At 39.7% G+C, this 27662-nt stretch overlaps 1 protein-coding gene across 3 annotated transcripts in view; it reads left to right on the top strand.

The window, feature by feature from the left end:
- SPECC1L (sperm antigen with calponin homology and coiled-coil domains 1 like) overlaps positions 1 to 27662 on the top strand; it is a 51400-nt gene that overhangs the window by 4750 nt on the left and 18988 nt on the right. Inside the window, exons 1-10 of one of the 3 annotated variants that reach the window (XM_085509512.1) lie at positions 562 to 1281; positions 3911 to 4100; positions 8684 to 8843; positions 9809 to 11436; positions 13152 to 13359; positions 18268 to 18341; positions 18796 to 18971; positions 20763 to 20926; positions 22553 to 22644; positions 27311 to 27401. In XM_085509512.1, the coding sequence (XP_085365638.1) occupies positions 3948 to 4100; positions 8684 to 8843; positions 9809 to 11436; positions 13152 to 13359; positions 18268 to 18341; positions 18796 to 18971; positions 20763 to 20926; positions 22553 to 22644; positions 27311 to 27401 (2746 nt within the window). In that variant the 5' untranslated portion in view covers positions 562 to 1281; positions 3911 to 3947. Of the gene's footprint in view, positions 1 to 561; positions 1282 to 3713; positions 3767 to 3910; positions 4101 to 8683; positions 8844 to 9808; positions 11437 to 13151; positions 13360 to 18267; positions 18342 to 18795; positions 18972 to 20762; positions 20927 to 22552; positions 22645 to 27310; positions 27402 to 27662 lie in introns of those variants that run through there. The other 2 variants (XM_085509513.1, XM_015878185.2) reach the window with 2 other exon arrangements.

The raw sequence follows: 27662 nt of genomic DNA, 5'->3' as shown, positions 1-27662 counted from the left end.
GTCACTTGTCTGGAATGTGAAGCATTGCAACGGTTGCACGTTGCTCAGAGCAGTGGGAGCTCTGCTGTTTTCTCCAAACAAGGAGTAGAGGAATGGAGGTGCACAACGGCCATTTCTTGTCCAAAGCTCTGTTCTTTCATCCCATTGGTTCCAAAAGAAGAACACCAATATCAATGCTGCATTAACAGAACAGTTTGTCACGCTGGAACTTGGCTTTGGCTGTTTGTGCAGCAGTGGTGGTTCGCAGGTAGCCCCGCTCTGCCCAGTCTGTGACATTTGGGATCCCATGGGCTGTTCATCACCTTCCCCAGGCGATGTGGAGTGTGAAGTGCCTTTGATCTTATGTTTTCCACTCACTGGGGCTCCTTTGTGTCCGAATGCAGCCCGTAGGTTGAGGCTGGGGAACAGCACGTACCAACTGACATGTGGGTGGGCAGGAGAGACGGATTTGCTGAGCTCTGCGTTTGCTTGATGGTTTTGTGTTACTTTCTCAGTAATTCCTGGAATTGCTTTTACTCATTTCACTTCTAAACGCTGTGAAGCTGCGAATCAAAGCACTGAAGTTGTTCAGAGCGGTGTTGATCAGTTCAGAACATGCCTCCATCTGACTGCTGTGCTGTGCAGCTTTGTGGGCCGGGGGTGTGAGCAGTGCGTGCTATGGAGGCAGCAGTCTCTGCTCTGGTAGCTTATTTAATGTTCCAGACGTGGAGTTGATGGTAGTTATACTCTCTTGCCTGCAGAGACTTGAAGAGATTCTGATGTGTATTTTACAGGAGGCTAGAGGGGTTGTATTGCATAATCTTTCCTTTTCTGCCTTTTGGGACTGTCTGAGTGGCCTAAAAATGTCGTTCCCTGCTTGTTTGGGCAGAAGTCGTCAGCCTATGTACATCAAATCCAAGGAATTTGTACACAGACAGTGAGCATACCGAGTGCAAGGCTCAGTTTGAAGATAGCCATTTCCTTCTGCGTTTTGGGCATCTGCTTTTTTCATAAGTGCTTCCAAAAAGGCTCAGTGCCCTCAAATGTGAGGGATCTCTTCTCTTTACTTTTAAGTAACTCTTGAGAGGCATTCTGATACTATTTAACAGATTTTATTGCAAGACATTAATAGGTGAAACAATGTACTCCTCGATGAGTTATCTTCAGCAAGCAGCAGACAGCTGGTGCCTTGTTTGCGGCTGGATGCCCTCTTGCCTTACAGGCCCAGGAAACTGCTTTCTGTTCTAATTAAGCCTTGCCTCTCTGACAGCAGGATTTGCATGAAGAAGCATATGAAGAAAGGTAAGATAAGTAATCTCCCCTGCTTGCAGCGTTCAGGTCTGTGAAGGCTGTGGGTGCACCAGACTGGGTGCATCAGCTCGGCCTGCAGCAAGGAGCAGCGCTCTGTTATTGGGCAGAGTGCTTTCAAATTATTATTTATGGTGCTGTGTTTCCAGCTGTACATATCACCAGGTTGGTCCCGTACACTGCCAGTGTTGCACCCCGGCTGGATCTGCTGTTGTGTCCTGAGCCATGTGTGCTGCTGAGAGAGAGAGCTCTGGGAGGGGATACAGGTTGGAGGCATCACTTGCATTGCATGTCAGGAATGTGGTTTTTGTGTCTGATAGCTGGGGCTTGTTTGGGCGTTTTTCCATCCCTATTAATGCTGTACTTGATACTGTAATGCTAGTGTTAATCAAACAGCTTTAGTAATGCCTCGGACCCTGCCGGTGGGTCAGTAACCTGTTGGCTGTGTGCTGGGGGCACTCCCATGAGCAGCTCAGGTGGGGATGCAGGCTGTGTTCTGCTGTTAGTGCTGAGCTCCTCTCTGCTCTTTGCTTTGGGTTTTCTGAGGTTGGAGGGGCTGTGTTAGGGGAGGGAAGGCTTTGGTAACTTCTTTCTCCCTGTGGTAAGTCATTAACTATAGTCCTGTATGCAGTGTTTGCTCTTTAAAAGCATGATGAAATGTTATTTTAGCTCTTACCTGAATTATGTTGTGTTGCGTGTTAAGCTTACACAGCTTTATTTTCACTTATTGAAATCACCACGGTTGAAGCAAATATTGCAAGAATAGAGGTTTTATTGCTTCTCAAGTGTGCTATGGGTGCACTTGTAGTCAGTAAGAACTTTACAAATATCATTTGTAATGGAACTGGTTTTGCACCATTTTCTTTTTGTGCTCTCTGTTCTCTTTGTTCTTTTCAGTTCTGATTTTCAGTGGAATAAGATCAAAACCATGTGTAAGTGGCTCACAAACATGGAAAAGGCAACAAGTGTGAGCGTGGCAGCATGGCCCTACCTATAAACATCACCTTCTGGGGAGGTATTAGTGTACAGCGAGCACTTCACCTTCATGGGGCTTCTCTAGTTGGGGCTTTTCTAGTTTGGGCTTTGTTGTGTTTTTCATAGGAGCAGTGATGTATTGCTCTGCGCGGGTGTTCTGGTTCCTGGTAGCAGCATGGCAGTGCTGCTGCATTGCTGACATTCTGATGGTGAAACTGCAGCAGCGGACAAAGTTTTGTGTGTCTGTTCATGCCAGAGTTCAAGAGTCTGGAAGCTGTAAACAAATATTTTCAGAGTCTTAAAATGAGACTTTGTGTTGATGGTGCTGGGGGATCTGAAGATGTAAAGCTTTGGGAGTTTTACTGACTTTGAGGGAGGTCAGAGTTGGAATGTGCTCGTGTGCAGGAGTGGTGCTGGGCTGGAGGAGTGTGCGCTCAATGTTCAGCATCACTTTGGTAGTGTAACACGTTGCTTCTGATATGTTTTCTATAGCACTTCTTTTGCGCTCATTTACCCATCTACTTTTTGAGCCTCTACAGTGCTTCGCTTCGGAAGAGATGGGGAGAACTCAATGGGCTTTGTGTTTGTAACTGGCTGTGGGATACTGAGCTCAGGTGGAGCAGAGCGCTTGCTCCATCCAGCCTGGGAGGTTTGAAGGGGAACAGGGGTGTTCTCTCCTCTGTCTGCTGGCTCAGGCAGGATGAGGAAGGCAGTTACCAGCTGTCCTGCTCCAGCAAGAGAGAGGATGAGCATGACATGTCCGGTCCTTCTTGTGTCCCTGCACCAAGCTGTCATCTCTTGTGCCTTTCCTGTGGCTGTGTGCTGGAGTTGGCAGTGCAGCTGTCTGCTGCATCTGCTCCACGATTGTGCGAAGTCAGCTTGGTTTTCTGTGGCTGGGCTACAGGTCTGACAGCTGTCTGCTGTTAGAGAGAGCTAAAAGGTGAGGAGGTGCTCAGGTGTCCCATGGCAGAGCGTGCTGGGTTACTTCTTGGAGACAGTCATCATAATCATGTGGCAGTATGAAACGTTAAATTCAAGACACTTGAAATCCCACATCTTTATTAACATGACTTTTAATAATAACTGGCTTCAAGGAATCTGAATTTTTCAACTTCTCTGACTTGTTATATAAGCCTATTTTCTCTGCAACTGCTGATACTCTTCAGTACTTCAGTTACCAGGCTAATCTTTTCTCAGATCCACTGTTGCCGAGAGTCAGTCTGTTGCCTTCATGCTCCCACGGTATTTTCTTTCCCACAGTCAGAACTGAAGAACACTACAGCCCTAATAAGCCTTTCTTTTGCTAGCTAATGAGCAAACTCAGTAATGTGGGTCACTTATAAAGTATCTTTGGTTCAGTGCCATTTGTGGAAAGGGAACTGGAAAAAATAAAACTTGGAGTGGAGCTGTAGGAACTCATGGAAAAAAAAAAATAAACTCAATCCTTTTTATAAAAGCATAAAACCTGTAGGTCGGTCCCATATGTATGAGACAGTCCCATATGGTCAGTCCCATTTATATCTGCTGTTTGGCTCTGGTTTGTGGTTTTTAGTGCTGTTCTGGATTTCCGCTCTTAAATGGAGTGTTACAAAAAAAAAAAGTTGCTTTTTATTTGTATTTTGTGCTGAAGACTTCTTTCTGTTTGCAGATTTGTTTGTAAATGCATCATAAACAGACAGCCCAGAATGAAGAAAGCAAGCAGGAGTGTTGGCTCAGTGCCCAAAGTGCCTGGAGTAAATAAGATTCAAACAACTGAAAAAACCAAACCGGAAAGTGGCTCCTCACTGTCTGCAGTAACAAAACTCTCCAAACCTGGGACGTCAGCATCTCTTTTGAAGGTAAAAGCTATGACAACTTTCTATTTCACTTTTTGACAAGAAAGCTTTAGAAGTGTAGTATTTTACAATGCAACTAGAGGTTTGTTTTGCAGGGCAGTGAAGGGAATTGAGGTGGTTATACAGCGCCGGGCAGGGTGATGGGGTGTTTGTGCTTTATTTTCACACTGCAGTTGGTGGTGGGATGGAAGGCATTATATTTTGCAGAATTTGGTTGTTCTGCAAAAGAAGCGAAGTGGAAGTTGCATTGGAATGAGTGTTATTAGTAGTGTCATGTGTCGTGCTTGAATGTTGTGTCAGTGACTGATGGGATTTGAAGAGAGCTATGCACCATTGTGAAACAAGAACTAATGAGGTACCTAACACCAGAAACTTTTTAATAGTGGTGGTTGATGTCAGGTCAGCACAGCTGCATTCTTCTGGCTGTTTTGACCTTTCCTTTTGTGTGAACTACTGCTTGAGCTGAACATGCACAAGTCAATTCTTGCTCCTAGAACAAGTTCAAAGGTAGAGGTTCTCTCATTTATTATTGGGTTTAGGATCATAGACTTTTCAACAACCAAGAAATAGGACTTAGCAATTTCTGCTGGTGCAGAATTTTTGACCTGAGAGCACGCCAAGGCTGGACTGATGTTATGAGCCTGCCCTCTCTGCCTCCTTGTCCTGGTGGAGATGTGGCTGGGCTCCCCTCCTGCTGCCTGTCTGCAGCCCAGTGTGATGAGCTACAGCATTTCTGCAGCTGCCCTGCAGCAGAGAAGCATGCTGAGGATAAGGGCTGGTGTGTGCAGCTGGGACCTGAATCTGTGCTGCCTACAGGCAATGAGAGAGGCTGTGTACGTAGCTGGCAAGATGTAGAATTAAGAAATTGTAGTAGTTGAAGTCACTCTGTAATAACTTTGCAGAATTGCCAAAGTCTGTCTTGCTCTCGTTTTTTCTCTGTTACTGTATAACAGTTAGTACTTCTGCAATGAACTGCCAAGCTGGCTTTCATGTAGATTTTTCTCCGTGTGCCCCTTTTACTCCCACCACTCCATTTTTCCTAACTTGAAATAATCTTTTGATGATTGTCGACGCTTCTCATTTTGCATTTCTAGAAACCTCTCAAAGAATACAGAAACAAAACCCCTTTGTAGTTTACTGATCAAGTTTCTGAGGCGATACCTCTCAGTGAGGTAAAGGAGGAAGATGATCTAACTCTAAAGAAATCTGAGCCAGTCTGCTTTCACAATTTTACTTCTTACTTTAGTAACACTTCTGGCTATGTTTGGGTGTTGGATTAGAATTTGACAATTGTCTGTTTGAGGTACAATGAAAAATTTCCCTATAATTACTGCGATTTATCTCAGCTTTATGTTACAGCCAGGCTTACTCATGCAGTTGGGTGTCTCCTCCTTGTCAAGCTGCTGCTGTGCCAGCTGTGTGACTTAATGACTTTTTCTTATTTTATCTTCTCTGAGTGTTCCATACTCAGACAAAAAGTTAGTTGCTTGTATTTTTGGACTTAGGATTGCTATCAAATCACCTGTGTAATTTCTGATTTGAAAGAAATATCAACAGTTTATTTTGTGTGGTCTTACATTTGACCTCATCAGTTAAGTTTTTGGCATATGGCTTTCATTAAAGTAGTTTTCAGGATCTTTTCTTAGACATGGTATATTTGTGTGCATTTGGTAAGTTTCATCTAATATTCCTTGAAAACAAAACAAACATGGCTGGCACGAGATAGCTTTGGTTGCAGCAGCTTACTGACTTATGCAGTCCACAAAATAAGTGTGCATATAGATCTGAAAACCTTTGGGTTGGTTTTTAAAAGGCAGATACTAAGGAATAGAAATGAACAGGCACGTTACTTAATCAGTAGTGCAGTTGAAAATGGCTTTCTAATTCTAGTAGTGCTTTTTTCTGTCTCCTTCATGACACAGCTGTAGGGTGGTGCCTTGCTTTGGGTGAGAGGTAGGGGGTCCTTAATCATGCATTGTTCCATGGTTTTGTCTTTTTCAAAGTGTTTAGACAGGGAGTGCAGGAAGAAAATGGGAGACCCACCCTTCAGTATAGCTGAATGCTGTTCTGGAGGTTGGTCTGTCTGCTGCAGGGTGCCTGTGTGCCATCGACCAACTGTTTCAGAAACCCTTTCAGGTGAGGTTTTGGTTCCTGCTGTGCCCAGGACTTTGGTGAACATCCACCACTTTCCCACCTGTGTATACACGCTATTACAACAGACAGCTAATAGCTACCCACCTTTGCTTTGTAATCTGTCAAGAAATATTTTTGCAAACAGCATTGTGTTCCTTTTTTTAAGATAAGCTTTATTTTACTTCTTCAGCCAGTGAGCTTTCAATCATGTTAACAAACACAGCTGTAATTAGACATTGGCTGCTCTTGGTGCAAATGAATTGCAAAAATCCAGTGTCCCTGTAAAGTCCGAGCAGTGAGACCTAACATTTGAATTTTAAAAATCAGAATGTATCTTCAGTATTCCTGTGTCTGGGCTTCAATGATCTGTTTGCAAAATGCAATAACTTAATTACAGATTGTTGTGAAGTTAAGTATTGGAAGTACTTCAATGCAGCAACAGTGAGCATCAAAGAAATCCATGTAGGAATAATTATGTAGATAGATAAAAAAAGGATTTGAATGAGGTGCAGTAAATAGATTACGCATGTTGGGAAACTAATGTGAAATGAATTCTAGAGGCAGTAATTCAGGTTTCATTGCACTGAAAGAAATAAGGTTGTGGGGGAAAATGGAATGTGAATTGTGTTGCATTGACACTTATAATTATTTGATTTTCTTATCTTTCAGTTTTTAAAGAAGGGTTTTTATTGCTAACAAGGATGCAACATTTCCAGTAAATGGGAGATTTTTTTCCTTGAGAACACTGTTTAATAAGCATACAACGTTAATTTCAGTTCCAATAAAAATATATACTGTAAAAATACTTTGATTTTTTGAGTCAAGTGTGGTCCCTGATAGGGAGCATTCAGAAGAGAGCTGCTGCTTTGTAATTTTTCCAAGGCTTTGCTAAATAGTTTTCCCTGCCAACAGTGTAGCGTTACAGTTTCTCTAAACTGTTTACTAATTGGCTGCAGAGGAGGCAGTGCCTTCCAACCCATCCTGGAAATAGTGCATGGGTAAGTCAGAGGGAGAATGGCTGGCTGAAATTCCTTTGTTCAGCAAGGGCTGGAGATGACTAATGTCATTTAACCTAGTGCTCTTCCTTCAAGCTGAGTCACGTCTTGACCTATTTGGCTTGATAACATGTGCTACAAGTGCTTAAAAGCTTAATCTAATTTCTCTTCTCTCTTAGCAAGGTACAAATGCCAAGAGCTAATAGTTTGTCTGACTCATGTCAGACATGGTAGAATCATTGTTATAAGTGTTGTTAGCTGTCATCAAATTCTCAGCTGCAAAAAGAAGCTTTGTAATAGAGCGAGGTAGAATATTGGTTTTAACTAAGCATATGTAAATTCATTCATAATGTATAAAATCATTGTGTCTGGCTTCCACTATTTAACATGGATATGTATGTGGTACAGAGGTTACAAATCTGCAGAATTCTAAGTCATGATATAGAGCACCTGGCTAGGAATGTTGGTTGAGACTTCAAATGTGTTACCTAACTGAATATTACAGTTACTCAGGGGATGCTGTTAACCTTTTAATTTATTTTTGGTCCTTATAATAGGAAGAATATTCAGCCTATTACGATTGTTTCTCCATTTGACAAATTGCATTTTAAAGAGTGGTACTGTCTGCCAATTCATACTTGGGTACTTAGTATTTTTAGATGTTGCTTTACTCTGGAAGATGGATTCTGTATTTGGGAATCTGGCTCTTGAGATCCTTGTGCTTACTCTTGTCACATTCCAGGCAGCTGTTGTGGCTAACAGTAGCTTCACTTTGTCTGACCTGTTAAGAGGTCAGACAAAGTGCATGAAACAAATGTCCTGTCTCTGAGAGTGCCCAGGAAGGAGTATGAAAACAAGGCAGGGATATATGGTGAAGGTGGCTTTTTCCCCCCCTTTTGGTACTATCTCTAGTGGTTTGTGGCTTAGCATTTTAAGCTAGAAATGGTATTTTATTTGTCTTGGATTGGTTTTTATTGTTGTTAGGTTTCATTTTTGTTCAGAATTTGTCCAACAGAAAATGCTTGATCATGTTCTCTTGAGGAACATTATGCAAACTTCCTAGTATTTGTTGGTTTATTTTCATACTTGGGGAACCTTTCCATCAAAATTGAGAAAAAATACACTTCATTGTAATTTCTTCTTTTTACACTTCCCTGTGATTTTTTTATAATTATTGTTATTATTTTTCCCCACTTTAGTTTAAAAATGTTGATTATTTCCTCTTCTGGGAGAGAGGAGACTTGGTTTCTATGGTCATTTGTGTGTAAGTAGTTGAAGTTCATTTTCAACTCACCTGCTCTGGATGGTGCAATGCAGTGAAGCTTCAGCATACTTGCACAGAGACAGGACTGGTCAAATGCGTACTTGTTACACTGATGGAATCTTTCACAGAAGAAGCGTTGGCTATGCAAACTTGTTAACCAGGTGTCTGTAACCTGTATCTTACCTTTCTTTCAGACTAAGAGCAACGATGACCTTTTAGCAGGGGTGGCCAGTGGTGGTGGAGTGACAATGACCAATGGTGTCAAGGCAAAAAAGAGCACGTGTGCATCAACAGTGTCTTCAACTACAGGGACAACCATGAACACTCTGGAAAATAAACCTAAAACTGTTGCAGGTAGATGGATATTCTGATTCTTGAAGACAATAATTGGGTAGAATTTTATTTTCCTACCATGTAGTGCAGATGCAGACTGCCTAAGGAAGTGGTGGGTAAGGCCGTGGTCAAATAGAATACCTTCTGTGCTTTGGCCTTGATCCTCTTTACATATTTTGTAATACTGTAATTGCCTTTTTGGAGGATGCTCCTTTTAATTTTTTTTAGTACTGCTTATGTTTCTACTATATAATACTAGATCATGAAATTAATCTGGAGAGTTATGGCTTAATTTGTCTTTAAAAGGTTCAATCCACAAGCATTAAAACTTTAAGATGTGGTTGCTTGCTACAATCAATGTGGGTTTTTTTTTTAGTAAAAAAGTAAGAGAGCTTTCACAAACTGTTCAGAAAAGTGGAATTATGTAATGTACTCTCAAGCAAAATACACCTCGCCTTCCTCACTGTGTTTTAGATTCAGTAATGCTTGCAAAGCTGTAAATCATCTGGGAATAAAATAGCAATAATTCATCTATGCCTTTATGAAATGTGATGAAAATAGAGTAGAAAGTACCCTTATATTTTACGTAATCGTAATACATAATTCATCACTTAAATGCTTGCATTCAAAACTACTAAAAGGAGTGAAATTTGAACTTGCAGGAAAGTACTGCTGTTGTATTTGTACAGTTTGTCAGAAGCTTTTAAATATAGGAAAAAAGAAACAAGTAAATGGTACGGTTAAACTAAGGTTTGAGTTTCCAAATACTGCAGCAGCATAGCAGTTGAAAAGCATGCATCAAATAAAATACTGCTGCTTTACCTCGTAAGTAGGTTTATTTAAACATTAACAGTAAATTTATTTTATGGGATGTGTTTGGCAGCGTAGTTTAGAAAATCAGCCATTGTATGGCTAAAAAATGCTCAGTCTTATGTTGCAAATACAGTATTTTAAATGAGTATCCCTAACTTTCAAAAACCCTACAGGTTCCACAGCTAAGCGTAGCACTTCATCTGGAACTAAAGAATCGAGCTCTTCTAGGGAGAGAATACGTGATCGTTCCCGCTTGAGCCAGAGTAAAAAACTGCCTCTGACTGGACAGGGCAGCAATGATACGGTACTGGCAAAACGTTCCCGCAGTCGCACCAATCCAGAATTGGATATTCGGATGAGCAAGTCCAAGTCAGACAATCAGATCAGTGACAAAGCCGCATTGGAAGCAAAGGTGAATGATCTTCTGACGTTAGCAAAAACTAAAGATGTGGAGATCTTGCATCTGAGAAATGAACTAAGGGACATGCGTGCTCAGCTGGGACTTAATGAAGACCAAGTTGAAGGTGATGAAAAATCTGAAGAAAAAGAGGCCATTGTTGTCCATCAGCCAACTGATGTAGAATCTACGTTGCTACAGTTACAGGAACAAAACACTGCCATCCGAGAAGAGCTCAACCAGCTGAAGAATGAAAACCGAATGTTAAAAGACAGACTAAATGCATTAGGCTTCTCTTTGGAGCAAAGGCTGGACAACTCTGAGAAACTCTTTGGCTATCAGTCTTTGAGTCCAGAGATTACAGTTGGCAGCCACAGTGATGGTGGTGGAACTCTAACATCTTCTGTGGAAGGTTCTGCTCCTGGATCAATGGAAGATTTGTTAAGTCAGGATGAACATACTTTGATGGACAACCAACATAGTAATTCCATGGATAATTTAGATAGCGAGTGTAGTGAAGTTTATCAGCCACTGACATCGAGTGATGATGCTTTAGATGCTCCGTCATCTTCAGAGTCTGAAGGCGTACCAAGTATAGAAAGGTCTAGAAAAGGAAGCAGTGGCAACACGAGCGAAGTATCTGTAGCTTGTTTGACAGAGCGGATACATCAGATGGAAGAGAACCAGCACAGCACAGCAGAAGAGCTCCAAGCCACACTTCAAGAGCTTGCAGATCTGCAGCAAATAACGCAAGAGCTAAACAGTGAAAATGAAAGACTTGGAGAGGAAAAAGTAATCCTAATGGAGTCTTTGTGCCAGCAAAGTGATAAATTGGAACATTTCAGTCGTCAGATAGAGTATTTTCGGTCTCTTTTAGATGAACACCATATTTCCTATGTAATTGATGAAGATATGAAAAGTGGTCGCTACATGGAGTTGGAGCAGCGTTACATGGACCTTGCAGAGAATGCTCGGTTTGAGAGGGAGCAGCTGTTAGGTGTTCAGCAGCACTTGAGCAACACTTTGAAGATGGCAGAACAAGACAATAAGGAGGCCCAAGAAATGATAGGGGCATTGAAAGAACGCAATCACCACATGGAACGGATCATTGAGTCAGAACAGAAAAGCAAAACAGCAATAGCATCAACCTTAGAGGAGTACAAAGCCACAGTAGCCAGTGACCAGATAGAGATGAACAGGCTGAAAGCTCAGTTAGAGCATGAGAAGCAGAAGGTGGCTGAGTTGTATTCAATACACAATTCTGGAGACAAATCAGATATACAAGATTTGCTGGAGAGTGTCAGGCTGGATAAGGAGAAAGCAGAGACACTGGCCAGCAGTCTGCAAGAGGAGCTGGCACACACTCGTAATGATGCTAATCGATTGCAAGATGCCATTGCTAAGGTAGTGTTTACATTCGCTGTGTTTTTAACATCACCTCTATATCAAGCCTTTCACTGTTGGTCATTGCAGTTCTTTCAGAAATAGAGGATTAATTACAAGGCTGATTGGATTGTGGTAAGGTTAGGATCAGTGGCTTTCTTCACTTTTATTATGAAAGTGCTGCAGGCTTTTTAAAAATATATATAATAATCACAGAATTATAGGGAAGGCATTTGAGTTGGAAGGGACATATAAGGTCATCTACTGCAAATTCCCTGTAGTGAACAGGGACCTCTGCAGCTCGTTCAGGTGCTCAGAGCCCCATCCAGCCTGACCTTGAATATCTTCAAGAATGGGGGCTTCTGCTTCCTCTGGGCACCCTGTGCTACTGTCTCACCACATGTATTGTGAAAAACTTCTTCCTTATATCCAGTCTAAATCTCCCCTCCTTTAGTCTGAAACCATCTCCTCTTGTCCTGTAACGTCAGTCCCTAAAGAGGTTGCCCCTTCCTTCTTACAGACTCTAAGAGAAATTGAAAATATCTGTAAACCTGCTGTCAGGTCCTCCAGGAGTCTGAGCAGCCCCTGCTCTCTCAGCCTGTCCCTGTAGGGGGAGGTGTTCTATGTAATTTGCTAGCTAAAGGTTTTAGTTTTGAATGAAAAAAGAAAATGTAAGCTTTTAAAAAATTATTAAATATGGCAAATACATGAACGTTTTTACTAATGATCCAACCAGGAGCAGCTTGTGTGTTAATCGTGTTTTGGTTACAAATGTTGTAGTTCTAGACCACCTATAGTGACTTTAATGAAACTAATTTATCTAGTAAAAATGTCCTATACAGTATTTATTTGAAGGTAAGTCTTCCTGATAAGAAAGTTTGTTGAACATGTTGTCTGAGCTATATGTTAATTGAAGGTCAATAGCCAGTTAGAATTAATCCTAATTAGAGATTTAAGTAAAGTAAAATTTTAATAATTAAAGTTGGGTAGTGATATTTAAATAAATACTGAAACAGGTAATTTAAAGCAGGGCATTTTGTGGATTAAAATTGGTGCCTGTGCTGACCCGCCCTAAGCCATGACCTTGTTTTTTGCTGTTGGGCATGGGAGTGAATGTTAAAGAGCCTCTGATCTCAGCTTGTTATTTAAGCTGCAGTTTCATGAGGCAGGATAAAATGGTCTTGGTGTTCCTGAAAAGAGATCTACTGTCTTTTTCTTTCCCTGTCAGGTGTTTTTTTAATTAAGCAGATCAGTAGATTCTAAGACTTTTCAGGGAACTGCTTCAAATCGCTGACACACATCACATGCACAAATATGAATCTTGCTACTAGGTTAAGGAACCAGAAAGCATTAATATCGATGCACGAGGAAGAGCGGATTTCTCATGGCAAGATAAAGAAAGGATAAAGACTTTTCCCCTATGTACATAGTAGCCAGATGTTAAGTTGCATCAGTTGCTCTTGAAACCTCAGTACTGTGGTTCTTACTGCTTTCCCTGAATACAGGATTCTGCTGATAGAGTAGCTGAGGAAATCTCATTTATTCAATTTGTGAGAAAAACAGTTTGACACAGAAAAGTAGTTGCATCTACAGTTTTAAAGGCTTATGTTTAACTTCTTGGCCCTTGCCCTTCCCTATGGTTCCAAAAATATATTGTAGGTATGTTAGCTGGAAAACAGAAAGTTTATCTTTAAAAGAATACAGTTTAGTTGTGACACCTGGTGTTTCATTCTCAGGTTGAAGATGACTACAGAGTATTCCAAGAAGAAGCCAAGAAACAAATAGAAGACCTTAATGTGACTCTAGAAAAACTTCGGGCAGAACTAGATGAGAAAGAAACTGAGAGAAGTGACATGAAAGAAACTATCTTTGAGTTGGAGGATGAAGTAGAGCAGCATCGTGCTGTGAAGCTTCATGACAATCTCATCATATCTGATTTGGAGAGTAAGTGTTGTGTGTTGCTTGTGTAACTTATTAAGCAGAACACTGAAACAGTGAAAATATTCTCATTTGTCTGAGTTCAAGTCACCCTTATAATGCTAGGGGGGAAAAAAAGCCAGGTTTTCTTTTCCAGTCCCACTGTTTTATGGTTACATATTTACGGTACACTCACCTATCTGTCTGTTTCCCCTCTGACCCTGAGCCCTGCTCGGGCATTCCTACCACAGATTGGAATTCAGCAATTAGTCTCCATCTGAACAAGAACTTGGGCAGCTGCACCTTCTGAAAGCTGTTATATGTTCCGTGCTACTTAGGGAATTAAAATGTCTACTCTTCTAAATAAGATAATGAAAAGCCAAAGTATTATTCCTTTTCACTGTAAATAAATATTTTAAATTGATCTGCTATCAAGGAAAGATAGTCGTTTAAGTAATCAAAACTGCTTATTCAGCTGAAAAGCAGTATTTTCAGATGTGGATGTCAACTTAGTTTCCCCAAGCAGTGTTTCCTTATCTTGCAAGACAATTGCTGTTTCACTTCACAAAATTCTTTAAGCTTTTTATTCTTTTTCCTCCTCTTTCTGTGCCAAAGCCAAAGGAACATATTCCCATCCAGGAATGGGAGTTGAAGTGTATGGGCAGTGGCTCTGACGTTGTTCCTGAAGTCATTTTACAACAAACACTGTGAAAGATGAACGCTTCTCTACTTATGTTTTTTCCCTTTGTCTTAACTGAAATCCATTCGTACCGTCAAGTAACCATTTAGGTGTTTACTTAGTAATACCTAATTAAAAGGCAGCTCTAATTTTTAGATGCTTCTGCCTTGGGAATAGGGCATGTCATTTTGACAGGCGTTTTGTAAGGATGTTTCTGCAGTCTCAGAAAACAGCTGCAATTGTTAAACTGCTAAACGTGCTGGTGGGAAAAAATTCTATTGGTGCTGAGATTTTCAACAAAAATCGCTGTAGTCTGTTACTTGTATGTGCAGAAATAGTTCTGGAAAGTCAGCTGGGCTGTTTGGTGTGGTCACTTCTGGAGGAAACGAGCATCTGGAGAGTGACATCTAGCGAACAGAAGAAGGGATTGCACACGAAGAATTGTGGGAGTGCATGCAACATGTAACAGGCAGAATGTTAATAATTTGTATTGAAGTCATAGGAAAGTACATCTTACTCTACACAATTCTCTCTATGTTGATCAGACCTGTGGGCTGATCTGGTTTTCTACCGGACAAATACTGTGCTTTCAAATGTGGAGATGTGTTGTAGGTTTATGTAATCTCTCATTTGCCTGGTGTCAAGTATGGGAGAATTTCAGAGAACATGAGAGCTTGCCTAATGACAAAGTTGCTGGCTGACTGAGAGTGATGGTGAGACAGCAAATAAGTGGCAGGTGTTAAATGGCAGAAAATTATCTCTTAATGAAGTCAGAGAAGAGAGACTTTACAATCAGGAGGAAGATGCTTCATTTATGAGCTGATGAGTTTGCATTCAGTGTTGATGAGCCACTGCACTAACAAGTCATGTAGGATCACGCAATGCTCTGGCCTGACTGCCTGGAGCATGCCTCATTGCAGGCTTTCCTAATTCTAGGAAAGTTCAAGGATCATACAATGAAACATGTTTCACGGCTATTGGAACATTATTATCACATTTTAGCTGTTATTATATAAGTGCCTGGAAAAAACAGTGATCTCTTGGATAAGGACAGTGGAATTCTGAAGTCATTGATTAAAAGCATACATATGCTCTTGCAGTCAGCCCAGGTGTGGCAGGGCCTACAGCCAGTGTCACCTGAACTTGCCACCAGTGGAATAAGGAGACTTAGCCATAGTGATTCGGGACTGAATCAGGAAAATAAATACTGAAATAACCCTTAAGTTCCATGCTATCACTAGGCACAGCAAGCTGAAGCAGCCTGCGTGGGGCCAAGCTCTGGCACAAAGGTGTTGGTGAGAAGGAGAGCAGCAGCAGAGCCTTGCGCTAGGTGGTGTGTGTGCTCCAGTTTTCGTGTGCCACTTCAGACAGGCTTCAGTAGTCAGGTAACCAAGCTGGCACGGTCATCAGCATTGCTAAGGGAGGGAAAAAATAAATCTGTTCTTCCCAGCAGTTAACAGATGAATTGATATGGAGGATTTTGTATCATGATTTGCAGAAAGTCTATGTTTGTAGGTTAACTTGTTGGTTGTCAGTGTTCTGATGCCTGAAAATACTTGCTGAACTTTCACTTACTGCAAGGTATGAGTGTTAAATGTATCAGTTCTCTTCATCCATCAGTATTTCAGTCAGTACGTATTTTGTACAAGACTAGGTGAGCCAGAAGTGTGATACAGTGATTCAGTGAATGAGTGCTTCTACTGTAGGGCAGTCAGAGTTAGTTTTTAATACTGTCTCATTTTCAAAAGGACCTTGACAGTAGTTATCAAACATGCTTGTTAGAAATGATGTTTTGTCCTTTCCTATGTAATATTGGGAAAATAAATCAAGCATTAGTCTTTAATTATTTGTACATTTTAGAGAAGACTGGGGGAGGCAGTGAGGATGCAGCAAGGAAAGGTACCCAGAGCAGCTGTACAACAGTGGCTGCCCCCTGCCTGTTGTTACTGCTTGGCTCTGTGGCCTGCAGAGCCAATGTGAAGAGTGGAGTTCAGCAGTAAGAGGGGAGATCCCTTATCTCAGTCTATCTAAAGTTTCAAATTCTTTTCAGTTCTGTTTTTCTGAATCTCTTCGATGGATTTGAGGTTTGTGCAAAGGTAACTGTTTCCAACAACTGCTATGAAATGCTCTGTATTGTTTATGGTAACTGCAGAATATTCAGACCATTGTGTTTTACTTCAAAGCATAAATATACTAAAACTTAATGGTGCGTTTCATATCTCACAAAAGCCCAAAACAATGGCATTATACAACCTTAGCTCTGGATGCATTTCTAGTTTCTGGTTTGTGGTTATTTTTAGATGAACTGCAGACTGCTTTTAGTAGTAGAACAAATTTTACTTTTAAGGACAGTCTTTGAACTACTTGTTAAAAGGACCACCATCTACTCGAATTCATTTCAAAGTGCTACTGAAAGCTCTTATATACTTGCCATCCCAGCCAAAAGGTACCTAATTTGCAAATTTGTGTTGGTGTTCTGCTGTTGTTTTTTAGCTGATGGTGGTTTTTAGCATGAAGGAAAAAACAGTGGGGAGTGGAAGCAACTTGTATAACTTTCACCTGAAGCTGCCATTTCAGTGCTGACTTTATCTCAACCAGGTTTTATATACAGACAAACTAAACATAGGAGAATCTTGAGTGCAACAGCAGCATGTGGTTTGAGTGGCGTTATCTGTTAAGGCTGTCTTCAAAACTTAAAGATCAGTCAGATGTATCTTAAATTGTGCAATCCTGTAAGAATGAGATTCATACAGAAATACTTGTCTAATTTTACTGTTTCAACTTTCACAAGCCAGAGAGGTTATCAGTGTTTCAGACCAACTAAGGTTTATATCATACTTGTACAGAAATCAGCCGTGGCATTTAAAGCTTTTGAGTTGGAGCTGTTGAGACAGCGCTGAAGAATTTCTTCTGATGAAACCAGAAAGAATTCCATGGCTGAAAAATTTTAATGTTCTTGTAAGAACATTAAAAGCTGAGGCTTTTGAATGTATATATCATAAATGGGTTTAAATGTGCACTTAGTCATTGTTGCACTTGATTTAAACATTTTGAAATGCTTACTGTCTTCCATTTAGTCTGCCACAGCTTCATCTTTACTGTTAGGAAGACGAATGTGGCAGAAGACAAGGAGTAGTGAAGTGATAGGCTTCCTCGGGGAGAAGGTGATAGTGGTAGAACATTGATTTGGAGCAAATCATGGGTTCAGTGTTTTTCCTGAGCCCTAATAACCAGGTCAGAATCCTTCAGGGTGTTACATCTAGGGAAATGAGACCCTCAAAACCTTACAGTATCAATTTATCTCCATGAATGTGTGCATTATGCACATTCAGTCTTTGTGAAAAGGTTGCTGCCAGTACATGCTGGAAGTGTTTCTTTCCAGCAGAAGTTGAGGCAGTGAATCTGCTCTACAACATGGTTAATCAGTTGGCCTATCTGTTCTACCTTTTGGAAATACACAGTGCTATAAAAATGAAACGTCTTCCAGTCCAGGATCAGTGAAGGGACACACTAACGAGAGGCTTAAGTTCTTCTTCATTAGTTGCTTAGTTATAAGAATGGAGTAATCAATCACACTGTCCTTGTGTATTGAATAAAGTACCAAATGAATAATAATTGCTGTAGCCAACCTGTCAGACGCCACGTTAGGAGCTGCTGCTGATTACCCTGCATACCCTTTTGTGCAGCTGCTGACAGAATTGAGGAACCATCTATTTCATAACATAATTGCATTGACTGTTTGTCCCTTTGCTGTAAACATAGCTTGTTTCTACTCCAAATAGTAGCTTGATAGACAAGAATGTAAAATTCTTGTGGACTCAGGTAGAAATTTATCCCTGCTGAAGGCACAGCAGTATTCTGTTGGCTGCTTTGTCGCAGAGGAGGAAATTAATCAGGAGGTTTAATGTATTTGAAGACACCCGTTTTAGGATCTTTTCATGTTAATTTGCCCACCTATCAAATAAAAATAATACATACTTTTTTTATTTGCTCTTTTATACTGCTTTGTCATCTTAATGTTGTGACAGGAATTGTTTGTTTTTGCTATTCCCTCACCAGTCATAGAGCAGCAGGTACCTATCGAGGTTTTCTGCCAAATTATTTCTAGTAATACTATTTTTCTCCTGATGGCTTTGATTATACCAAAGTGTTCTCTGAGTAAGTTTTAAAAACATTTATAGGTTGTTTCAGTTACTGTTTCTTAAGTAAATAGAGTCCTGGCTACAGTGTTACAGGGAATTTTACTTTCATTCCAGATACAGTTAAAAAACTTCAGGACCAAAAGCATGACATGGAAAGAGAGATAAAGAATCTTCACAGGAGACTCCGGGTAGGTTGAAAACAGAAAAGCACAATAAATTATGGAAAAAGTAATATGATCAAATGCAATGCCATTAAAATTACTGGTGAGAGCAAGGCATCCCAGGGGAGTATATATATTTACTAACTGAGACTGAAAATTAATTCTGGAAAACTCTCAGCATTCCAGAAATGTGGTGTTGTACTTTGGAGAATGTGTTCCTATGTCTGCTGATGTATTGTTTAATACATACATTTTCAATACTATGAACATTCTCTCAAGTTATTTCTAGCAAAACTTGTTGAATGTGAGTTGTAAGCTAAGCTATGCACGGTACCAGTGGTGAGTGCCTTTAATTGCTCCTGAAAATTGTTTGTTGTAGTAACATGGGGAAAATATGAATAATATGCATAACTTTTTTTTTTTTTTTTTTAACTTCAAAATTCTTGCTGCTGCTTTCAGTTTAATGTTTTGTTTGCTATAGGAGGAGTCAGCAGAATGGCGTCAGTTCCAAGCTGATCTCCAGACTGCGGTGGTTATAGCAAATGATATAAAGTCGGAGGCCCAGGAAGAGATAGGAGACCTTAAGCGAAGATTACACGAAGCTCAGGAAAAAAATGAGAAGCTCACTAAGGAGTTGGAGGAAATCAAGTCACGCAAGTATGCAAGAGACAATGGGAATATTGTCTGTCTTGTGGGGGGATTTTGAAAATCCAGTATGTGTTATCGAGACTCTGGAAGCTGTAAATTCTTCCTTTCACTGTAAACAAGTTGCCTTGTGCAGTCTTTCAGGAGTAATATAGGTAAATGTAGATGGAAAAAGTTATTTGTTTTCTATATACTCCTCCTCCAAGAATATTTAGTTTGGCACTTTGATAGAAACTTTTTTCTCAAAGGGGACTTTTTCCCAGCAAATGTCTGGACTTAATTCATCTTCCTTCAGTATGGAAAATAAGCAGTGTCAACTTTTCTGTGCATCATGAATGCTTCCCCTTAGTAGCCAGGGCTTTTGCTATGATAAATACAGATGTTCTTTTACCTGAGAAGAAACCTTCTGCATACATCTTGTACTGTTTTCTTTCCTCTCACAATTATTTCTGGCAGTAATTAGAGGCACTTCATATAAATTAAGATTTTAGATAAAATATTTCAGATTATAATATGTCCCAGGTTGAATTGTGTGATGCAGTTATTTCAAAACCAAGTCATACATCTTCCAGAAGTATTAAAGTTCTCAAAACTTACATGTAATAGTGACATCTTGAGCTGCACCATTTGAATCCTGACTGCATTGTCTGTAAGGATTTGAACAGAGGTTTAGCTTACAAGTAGAATAATGATATTTGTGATGTGTATATGTTAAACAGTTTTCTTGTCATGTGGATGAGCTCTGCAAAGGATACATGGTGCCTATCTCAAGTCCTACTTCCTGCGTAGGCTATGGAACTTGGGAAAAGCCTGATGGTAAAGAAATGAGGGGTAGGAAGAACAGACGGGTGACAGTGAGTGGTGGGTGTAAGACTCCTTGTCTGAGCTAAGAGCTCTAAACTAATGAACATTACTAATGTACTTCAAGAAAAATTGTAATCATTCAATTACTCCTTGGGGGGGAAAAAATTCCACAAACTTTGAAGTTACAGCTGTACTTTGGAAGGTAGAATTGGCTTGCTGATTCCAGTCAGTATATTCAGTAATTATCTACACACAGCCAACTTTTATCATTTGATTCACTATAGACAGCGAAAAAGGAGGCAGTTGAGATAGGAAGTGAAAGTGGTGTAAATGCTGCATTGAAGGGGAGGTGGTGAGAAAGTATGTTACATCAAATGAAGAAGAAAACAGATTGTCTTTTAATTGAAATTGTAGAAAATAGATGATTTGAAACAACTTTTTCTTGTCATAGCAGTAATACCGAATACAATAACCACCATAAATATTCTCTTCTAAAATCCTTGTTTATTTTGATTCAAAGCTTATTTGGATACTGCACAGAGAACAGTGCCAGGAACAGATTCTTACTTAGTTACAATTGATTTAAATTGTTTTCTGTTTATGCAGGCAAGAAAAAAATCCCCCCTCTGAGCTGATTATTTTCATGTGAAATGGTGAAATTTTTGAGCCTTAAATTTTCAATTCATATATGCATGTGTATGTATTTGTGTATATGAGAGGAACAGAAATTAGTAGAAATTAAGCCCTAAGTGGGGTATTGATTTGATAGACTTTTTGTCTGTTGCTTAAGCTGTCTTGCTGACTAATACTGAGAACTTAAAGTGATAATGTAGGATGATAATCTGTTCCTAAATTACAGTGGAAAGAAAACAGGGTTAATGACTAATTCTTTTTTTTTTTTTTTAATTTAAATTTGTCTTCAAATTTATGTTCCAGTTTTAACACTTTGTATGCTAAGGTGGCTTTAAATGCCTTAAACATGCTGCATATTGATTTCAGGCAGGAAGAGGAACGTGGGCGAGTGTACAATTACATGAATGCTGTGGAGAGGGATTTGGCAGCTCTGAGACAGGGAATGGGGCTGAGCCGCAGGTCGTCCACCTCCTCAGAGCCAACTCCGACTGTCAAAACACTCATCAAGTCCTTTGACAGTGCCTCCCAAGGTAACTATCTGCAGCCAGTGCAGTCTGTACCAAGTTATTATTTTGGATGTGTAGACATGAACACCTCTAGTGGCTTAGCTAATTCGCAGATAAGTTGTTCTATTGTGCCATCATAATTTATAAGCGATAGCTGAAAAAAATCAACCTAAATTAGACTGCATGACAGGTTCTTCACAGTGGCTAAGGGCAAGCATCATTTTTTTTTATCCTTTTTTTTCGTTCTCTGTCAAATTGCAAGTGATTCATGTGTTAGACACTTTGATTCAGTGCTGCTTCATATTAGAAACACATAAACTCACATGACATAATTGTTGCTGGAAGCACAACTGACTTCAGCCTTTCTCTTAAGCTGTGAACATACGTGCTGAATTAAGCATTCTTAAATCTCTGTAATAGCTAGAACTGGGCTTGTTTCATTTTATAACTTATGTTCTTGTAGTCAGTGCTAATAAAAGTTCAAAACAGGCTCCAACCAGTTTCACCATGAAATAAATAAAGAGTAACTTCTGAAATGCAAAGGGTTTCACTATTGAGACAATAGACCTCACGGTAATAGTCTGGTTGTGAAAACAGCCGCTGTTGTCCTCTATAGATGAGCAGAATAAGGAGTCTAATTAATTACCCTAAAATGGGAAATGGATTTTAGATTTGACTACATTTGAAGTGGTAATGGAAATATTTTATGTGCCACAAGCCTTTCGACCTTGAGTTTCATTTTTGTTAGTATCACTAAGTTTTTGATGCAGAAAAGCTTGACTGAAAGTAGATTATATGATCAGTATTGCAATAAGTGTATTATGCACAACTAATCTATTTCTGCATACCTAATGCCTGAAAATTTGTTATAAAAGTTCCTCTATTACTTGATGATTCTATAAATGGTTTTATTTCAGTTTGTGTTCTCGTTTTTCATAGATATTTACATTTTCTAATTTTTGTGGAGTTAACTTAAAAGGTTTTTTAATCTATTCTTCAAGAAAATGCTCTCTTGACAAAGTCTGGTAAAACAACAAAGCCTTTCTATCTTTTTTCACCTTATATTTTAAGCTGGTATCTATCTTCCTCAGCATTTATGCCTAATCATGGTGTTATAGAATTAGATGACTAACCAGCCAGCTCAATATTTCTGTTCTCATGTGTTTCTAAACCTGGTATTTATTTAATTCAAAATTTCAGAAAGTGTATTACACAACAGTAAGTCTGCATTAGCTGTGGGGCTTGAATTGAAAGCTAGAAAGCAGATACAGGGGGGATGTCTGTACAGGAGCCTGCTGCTGTGTCTTCGGTTGCCTGGAGATCAGAGAACTAGTTATGCTCTCATTTACATCTATCAGCTTAATAGCATCCTACACCTTAGCTTTGTCCACCTCTTAGTAAACTTAGAAATATTTTTACTGTGGCTGAGATATTCAAGACAGAAAATGAATATGACTGTGGAGGAGTGAATGTGATGACAGACTTGTAAATGGTTTTGCAGGCAGTTGCTACCTGAAATTTTCAAAGATGCTATTTTGTAAAATTAGGAGTTTAAAACACAGATGGAGAATTTGCTACATGCGGCCAGACTGCTTGTTCATTGAAAATGGGGCAGTGCTCCTTATGGTTTCCTTGCTGTGTTTCTTCCAGTTCCAAGTCCTGCTGCTGCCACAATTCCTCGCACTCCTCTGAGTCCGAGTCCCATGAAGACACCCCCAGCTGCTGCTGTATCCCCTATGCAGGTATGTATTTTATGAGCACATTTAATTCTTTGTTGAAGAAGAGCACATGAATCTACAACTGGTAATACACAAATGTTGGTTGTCTTTATGATAAAATGATGCTGCAAGTAAGTAGCTACTAAAATGTTTGTTCTAATGAAAGCGTATTTCCCCCAAGGAGACCTCTGAGAAAATGACATTTAGGCAGCTGTATTTGAGAAATGAAAAAGTACTGTGGTTTTGCTATTGATACAGCCCACATATCTTCCTTCTTCATCCCCACTGTTCAGGTCCACGTGGAGATACCTCCTTAAAAGCTTATTTTCTTTTTAAGGGCTTTATTGTAACTTAGGTATGTTTTGCTATGTGTCCCATTTGTTTAATGTCTCTTCAAGCATTGCAATTAAAGAAAAATTGCAAAAGGCTCTAGCCTGCCCTGTGCTTTCCCAGGGAGTTTTTCATGGCAAACCCTTTTGTAAATACAAGAAATGACAGCATAATTTGAAAGTTATTGGTAGCTGTTGCCAACTCTTACAATTCCTTTGCTGCTGAGGACTGTAAGCGGAAAACTATATTCCCTAGTTTTAGACTCACTGTTTATCAGTTCTTATTCTTGTGCTTGGTGTGGAAGCAGCAGTCACCTCCTTTGGAAAGTGGACTGAGCTCTGTGCAATCTGTCAGCAGTTATTAGTGTAAATGTATCCCACGCTGCATGTGCTTTTGTTACCAGACCTGACCTGAGAGGAATGAAGCCATTGTAAATTGATTATCTTTGTTCATTTTGTACTGGCTGAGAGTTTTGTCCAGTTGCTGATTGTACTGTGTGTTCTATTGTGTCTCCTTTGAAGCTTTCTCAATGTGTTCAGCCTTTATAGGAGTCTAGGTAAAGGAGACATCACTACACTAAAGAATGTATCATCAATGCATTAATGCTCAGCTTGATAGAACTAGCTGCATGAAGAGATTTCAGCAAAAGCAAACAAACTTAAGGACAAAGATGGCCCCAGATTCTCAAAAAAACCCACAATTAATTGTTATACTCTATGCTTTTAATGTCATTAATCCTTCTGTTGTCTTTGATGTATTACTTGAATGATTTATTTACTTATTTTGAGATCTGTCACTCTTGATGACAATTTTCTGAAGCATTTAAATGTGACATTCTCTGGTTTTTATTGGTCTGCCTTTCTATTCTGATTATTTCCATTCTCTTGTAGGAAGAGGAAATTTGTGTTTTTTAGTTTTCTGCTCTCTTAGAATTGTAAAGTGGTCTTTTCATAAGTAGTTGCTGCATGAATTGATCTATAGACTCTCTCACCTTACAGAACTTATCTATGGTTTGAGATCTTGAGTAAAGGTGGAAGAGTTGTCTTCTATATGACTGTTGCAGTTCTTATTATCAGATACTTCTAAAAGCTATCACAGGAAATACCAGAGTGGGCACTTAATGAGAAATGGAAAACAACCAGACAAAAACCCCTTTCTAGCTTTGGGTCTGAACCCATAGTAAAGCTTAGTGGTTGTATACCAGACCTTAACAATATTGCAAAACAGTTGGAAAAAATATACATAAACACATTGCTTTTTAGAATGTAAAACACAGCAAAACTTAACCCAGAAGTGGCAATGCGGTTGTCTAGAAAGGTTTATAAAGGAAAGGTTTATTAGGTATGTAACTGGTTTCCCCAAGTACTTTCTTTTTCAGTTTCGTAGTTGGAAGAATGAAGCAGATGTGGTTTCAGATTCCCTGATCAACAGTGAATGTCCAGTTCTGTTTTGAACATACAAGAAGCTTTCAGGCTCCAGGCTTTTCAGTGTCAAACTTCCACAGTGTAACTACTTAGTGTTCAAAGAGCTATGTTTATTTCGAAATTGGCATAACATCTTACTAAGGTATTCATTTAAGTATGTACTGAAGTGCAAAGTGGTCAGAAATAGATACCTGGATGGTAGCTGAAGGTTATGTTTCTGTCCACAGCTAACAGCAGATTACACCATTTAAGGGTCAGAAGCAAAATAGATGGAGGGATTTGTTCTTGCCGTAGTTCTGCCTCAAATTTGAAGTGTCAGATGTTTGTTCTTTTTTCTGTTGTCTTAGACTTTTCCTCTACTGGGGCTGGTTACAAAAGGAAAAGAAGAGAGTAACAGGCAGCTAGCAGAGGCCAGGAATGGCTATGGGAAAGTGACTGGTGATGATCCTAACAACCCTAATTTCATCTCTTACTGTAATTACATTATTTAGAGACTACTACATAAAAACATCTAAGTGAACAATTTCCTTTATTGCACCTCATCTAAAGTACTACTTTGCTAGACCTCAGAGTGGAGTGAATGAAAACCAGGAACGGAGATTGTAAAGCATCTTTAGTAATTTATGTCCCATTGGGAATCTCCATGAGTAGCCTCAGAAAGTCTATTATCCCTGAGAACTTTGGATTTTGTTTTATTTAGTGTTCAGGAATTTGATTGCTAATGTTAAGGAAAAATGTTGTTTTGCAGTTAAACAAGTTTGAGTACATTTCCAGCTGAAGGAAAACAAAGTCTGTTTATCAAGGGATTGGTAGGATCTGTACGTGTTTCATTGTGCTTCAGATGTAAGTGAAATGGTGAATGATTCATCAGCAGATGCAACAGAAACTCTTTTGAGCTGAAATATTTCTAATACTTGTAAAATGCTTCAGGAAAAGTAATTCTCCTTGAGACAGATGTGCAGTATTACTATGAGGGTATTGCCAAGCAGAACTTGATGTACGAACATATTAGTTGGTTCGTTTTCCTCTGATTTCCTGAGACAGTATGTTACTGTTGATGGTTGTAACTGTAACATATTTAACAAGGAACTAGCAACAGTGAAGTTAAGCTCCGTCTGCAGTGTCAATAGGAGTATTAAGCAGCAAAACAAACATTTTGTAGTGAGGAGACAGGACCAAGATATACAGCAAGCTATCAATTGAGTAATGTGGTCGTTTTTTGCCAATATCCATAAAGGATATTTGTTTTTCAGTGATACCCAGAAACTGAGAATGTGATAAAACATTGTGGTGACCCAACAGAGTGTCTGCTCTGTGTGTACCTGCCTTTCATGGCCAAGCTTTTGGCTGCTCTGCCTTTGTAGTGACAGTCCCAAAAGTGGCCAAGTGACATGATGTTTCCCAACCTCATTACCTTACTGTTGTTGTTGTTTCATTTATTTCCTTATTTACTAGAAACAAACAGACTGTCACTGTGATTCAATGTTTTATTAGAAAAAAAGAAAGCTCAAGGAGATGAAATAATCTTTAAAGGTAACAAAAGCCTGAAATACCAATTCTCATGGGAAGCTGTTACAGTCACTTTCATTTAAGTGTTTAAAGGAATAATCTGTATGCAACATACAAGACACTTGATATAGAAGGTGATGAAATTTTTCATACTGTATTTTATACTTGGATTCTTAGATATTTGCTGCTCTTTGCTCTCCATTTGATTTTTAGCACAAAAGCATAATTTTAGTTAAACTCCAAATGTTAGATTAAGTAGCCCTGAAATCCTGCCTATGCTATAGGATGCTGCAGTGTATAGATACTGTGAACTTCTCTATCGTTATTTTGGATTTATCTGTCTTGACTACATGATTTGGGAAGAAACATCAGAACTTTATTATCTCATGAAGATAATCAGGTACCTGGATCAGGTACCCTCTCAGTCTTCTTTTCTCAAGGCTAAACAGACTCAGTTCACTCAGCCTTTCTTCATAGGGGAGATGCCCCAGGCCATTCACCATCTCTGTGGCCCTCTGCTGAACTCTTTCCAAGAGATCCCTGTCTTTTTTGTACTGGAAAGCCCAGAACTGGACACAGTATTCCAGATGAGGCCTTACCAGGGCAGAGTAGAGGGGGGAGGATCACCTTCCTTGACCTGCTGGCCACTCTCTTTTTAATTGTACCCCAGTATGCCATTGGCCTTTTTGGCCACGAGGGCACACCGCTGGTTTATGGCCAACCTGTCGTCCACCAGACACCCAGGTCCCTCTCTGCAGAGCTCCTCTCCAGCAGGTCATCCCCCAGACTGTACTGGTGCATGCAATTGGTGCTCCCTAGGTGCAAGACTCTACACTTGCTTTTGTTAAATCTCATCTGGTTTCTTACTGCCCAGCTCTCCATCCCATCCAGGTCTCTCTGAATGGCAGCACAGACTTCAGGTTTGTCAGCCAACCCTCCCATCTTTGTATCATCAGCAAACTTGCTGAGGGTGGCCACTATCCCCTTGTCAAGGTCATTGATGAAGATTTTGAGCAAGACCGGACCCAGCACTGCCCCTGGTGAACACCACTATTTACAGGTCTCCAACCAGACTCTGCACCAACAATGACACCCTCTCTGCACCCTCTGTGCTCTGCCAGTCAGCCAGTTCTCAACCCACCTCACTGTCCACTCATCTATCCCACACTTCCTCAGCTTTGTTATAAGGATTATGCTTGCCATTCAGAGTGAGAGAGGAGGCTTTCATTCAGCTATTTCCAGGGGAATGCATACTGTGAAAAAAATTTAATACGTTTCTAACAGAGGTGTAGAGAAATGAAAAAGGGCATTTCATTTTTTTCTCCTCTTGAAAGCATGTTTAAAAGTTGTATGTTGTATGTTTTACTCTGTTCTACTTGATTTATATATACCAAATTATGTTTGACACGTTGTGTTTTCTGTTTCAGAGGCATTCTATAAGCGGACCAATCTCTGCTTCCAAACCCCTTGCTACACTGACAGACAAAAGACCAAGTTATGCTGAAATCCCTGTTCAAGGTAATCACTCGAGTTTGTTTACGCTTATTTACCAGTGCTACTTTTCTGTAACTTACAGTGTTTTCTATCTAGATGATTATTGTGTAATATAGTGCTAAAGCAAACTATTTTGACTTCATTGTATTTTAAATGTAAAATAAGAAACAAAAAGGTTTTATACTTGTTTCATCAAACACACTGAATCTTCAACAGAATCACATTTTTGTCCAGGTAACTGGGCAAGAATCTGTTTTTTGTGTGTGCATAAAGTGTGATCACTTG

Source organism: Coturnix japonica, chromosome 9 (assembly GCF_054131305.1).
Source record: "Coturnix japonica strain WE chromosome 9, WE-NBRP24, whole genome shotgun sequence".
NCBI lineage: Eukaryota > Metazoa > Chordata > Aves > Galliformes > Phasianidae > Coturnix > Coturnix japonica.
Note: the sequence above shows the minus strand (reverse complement) of the source record. Positions and strands in the feature narration are given on the sequence as shown.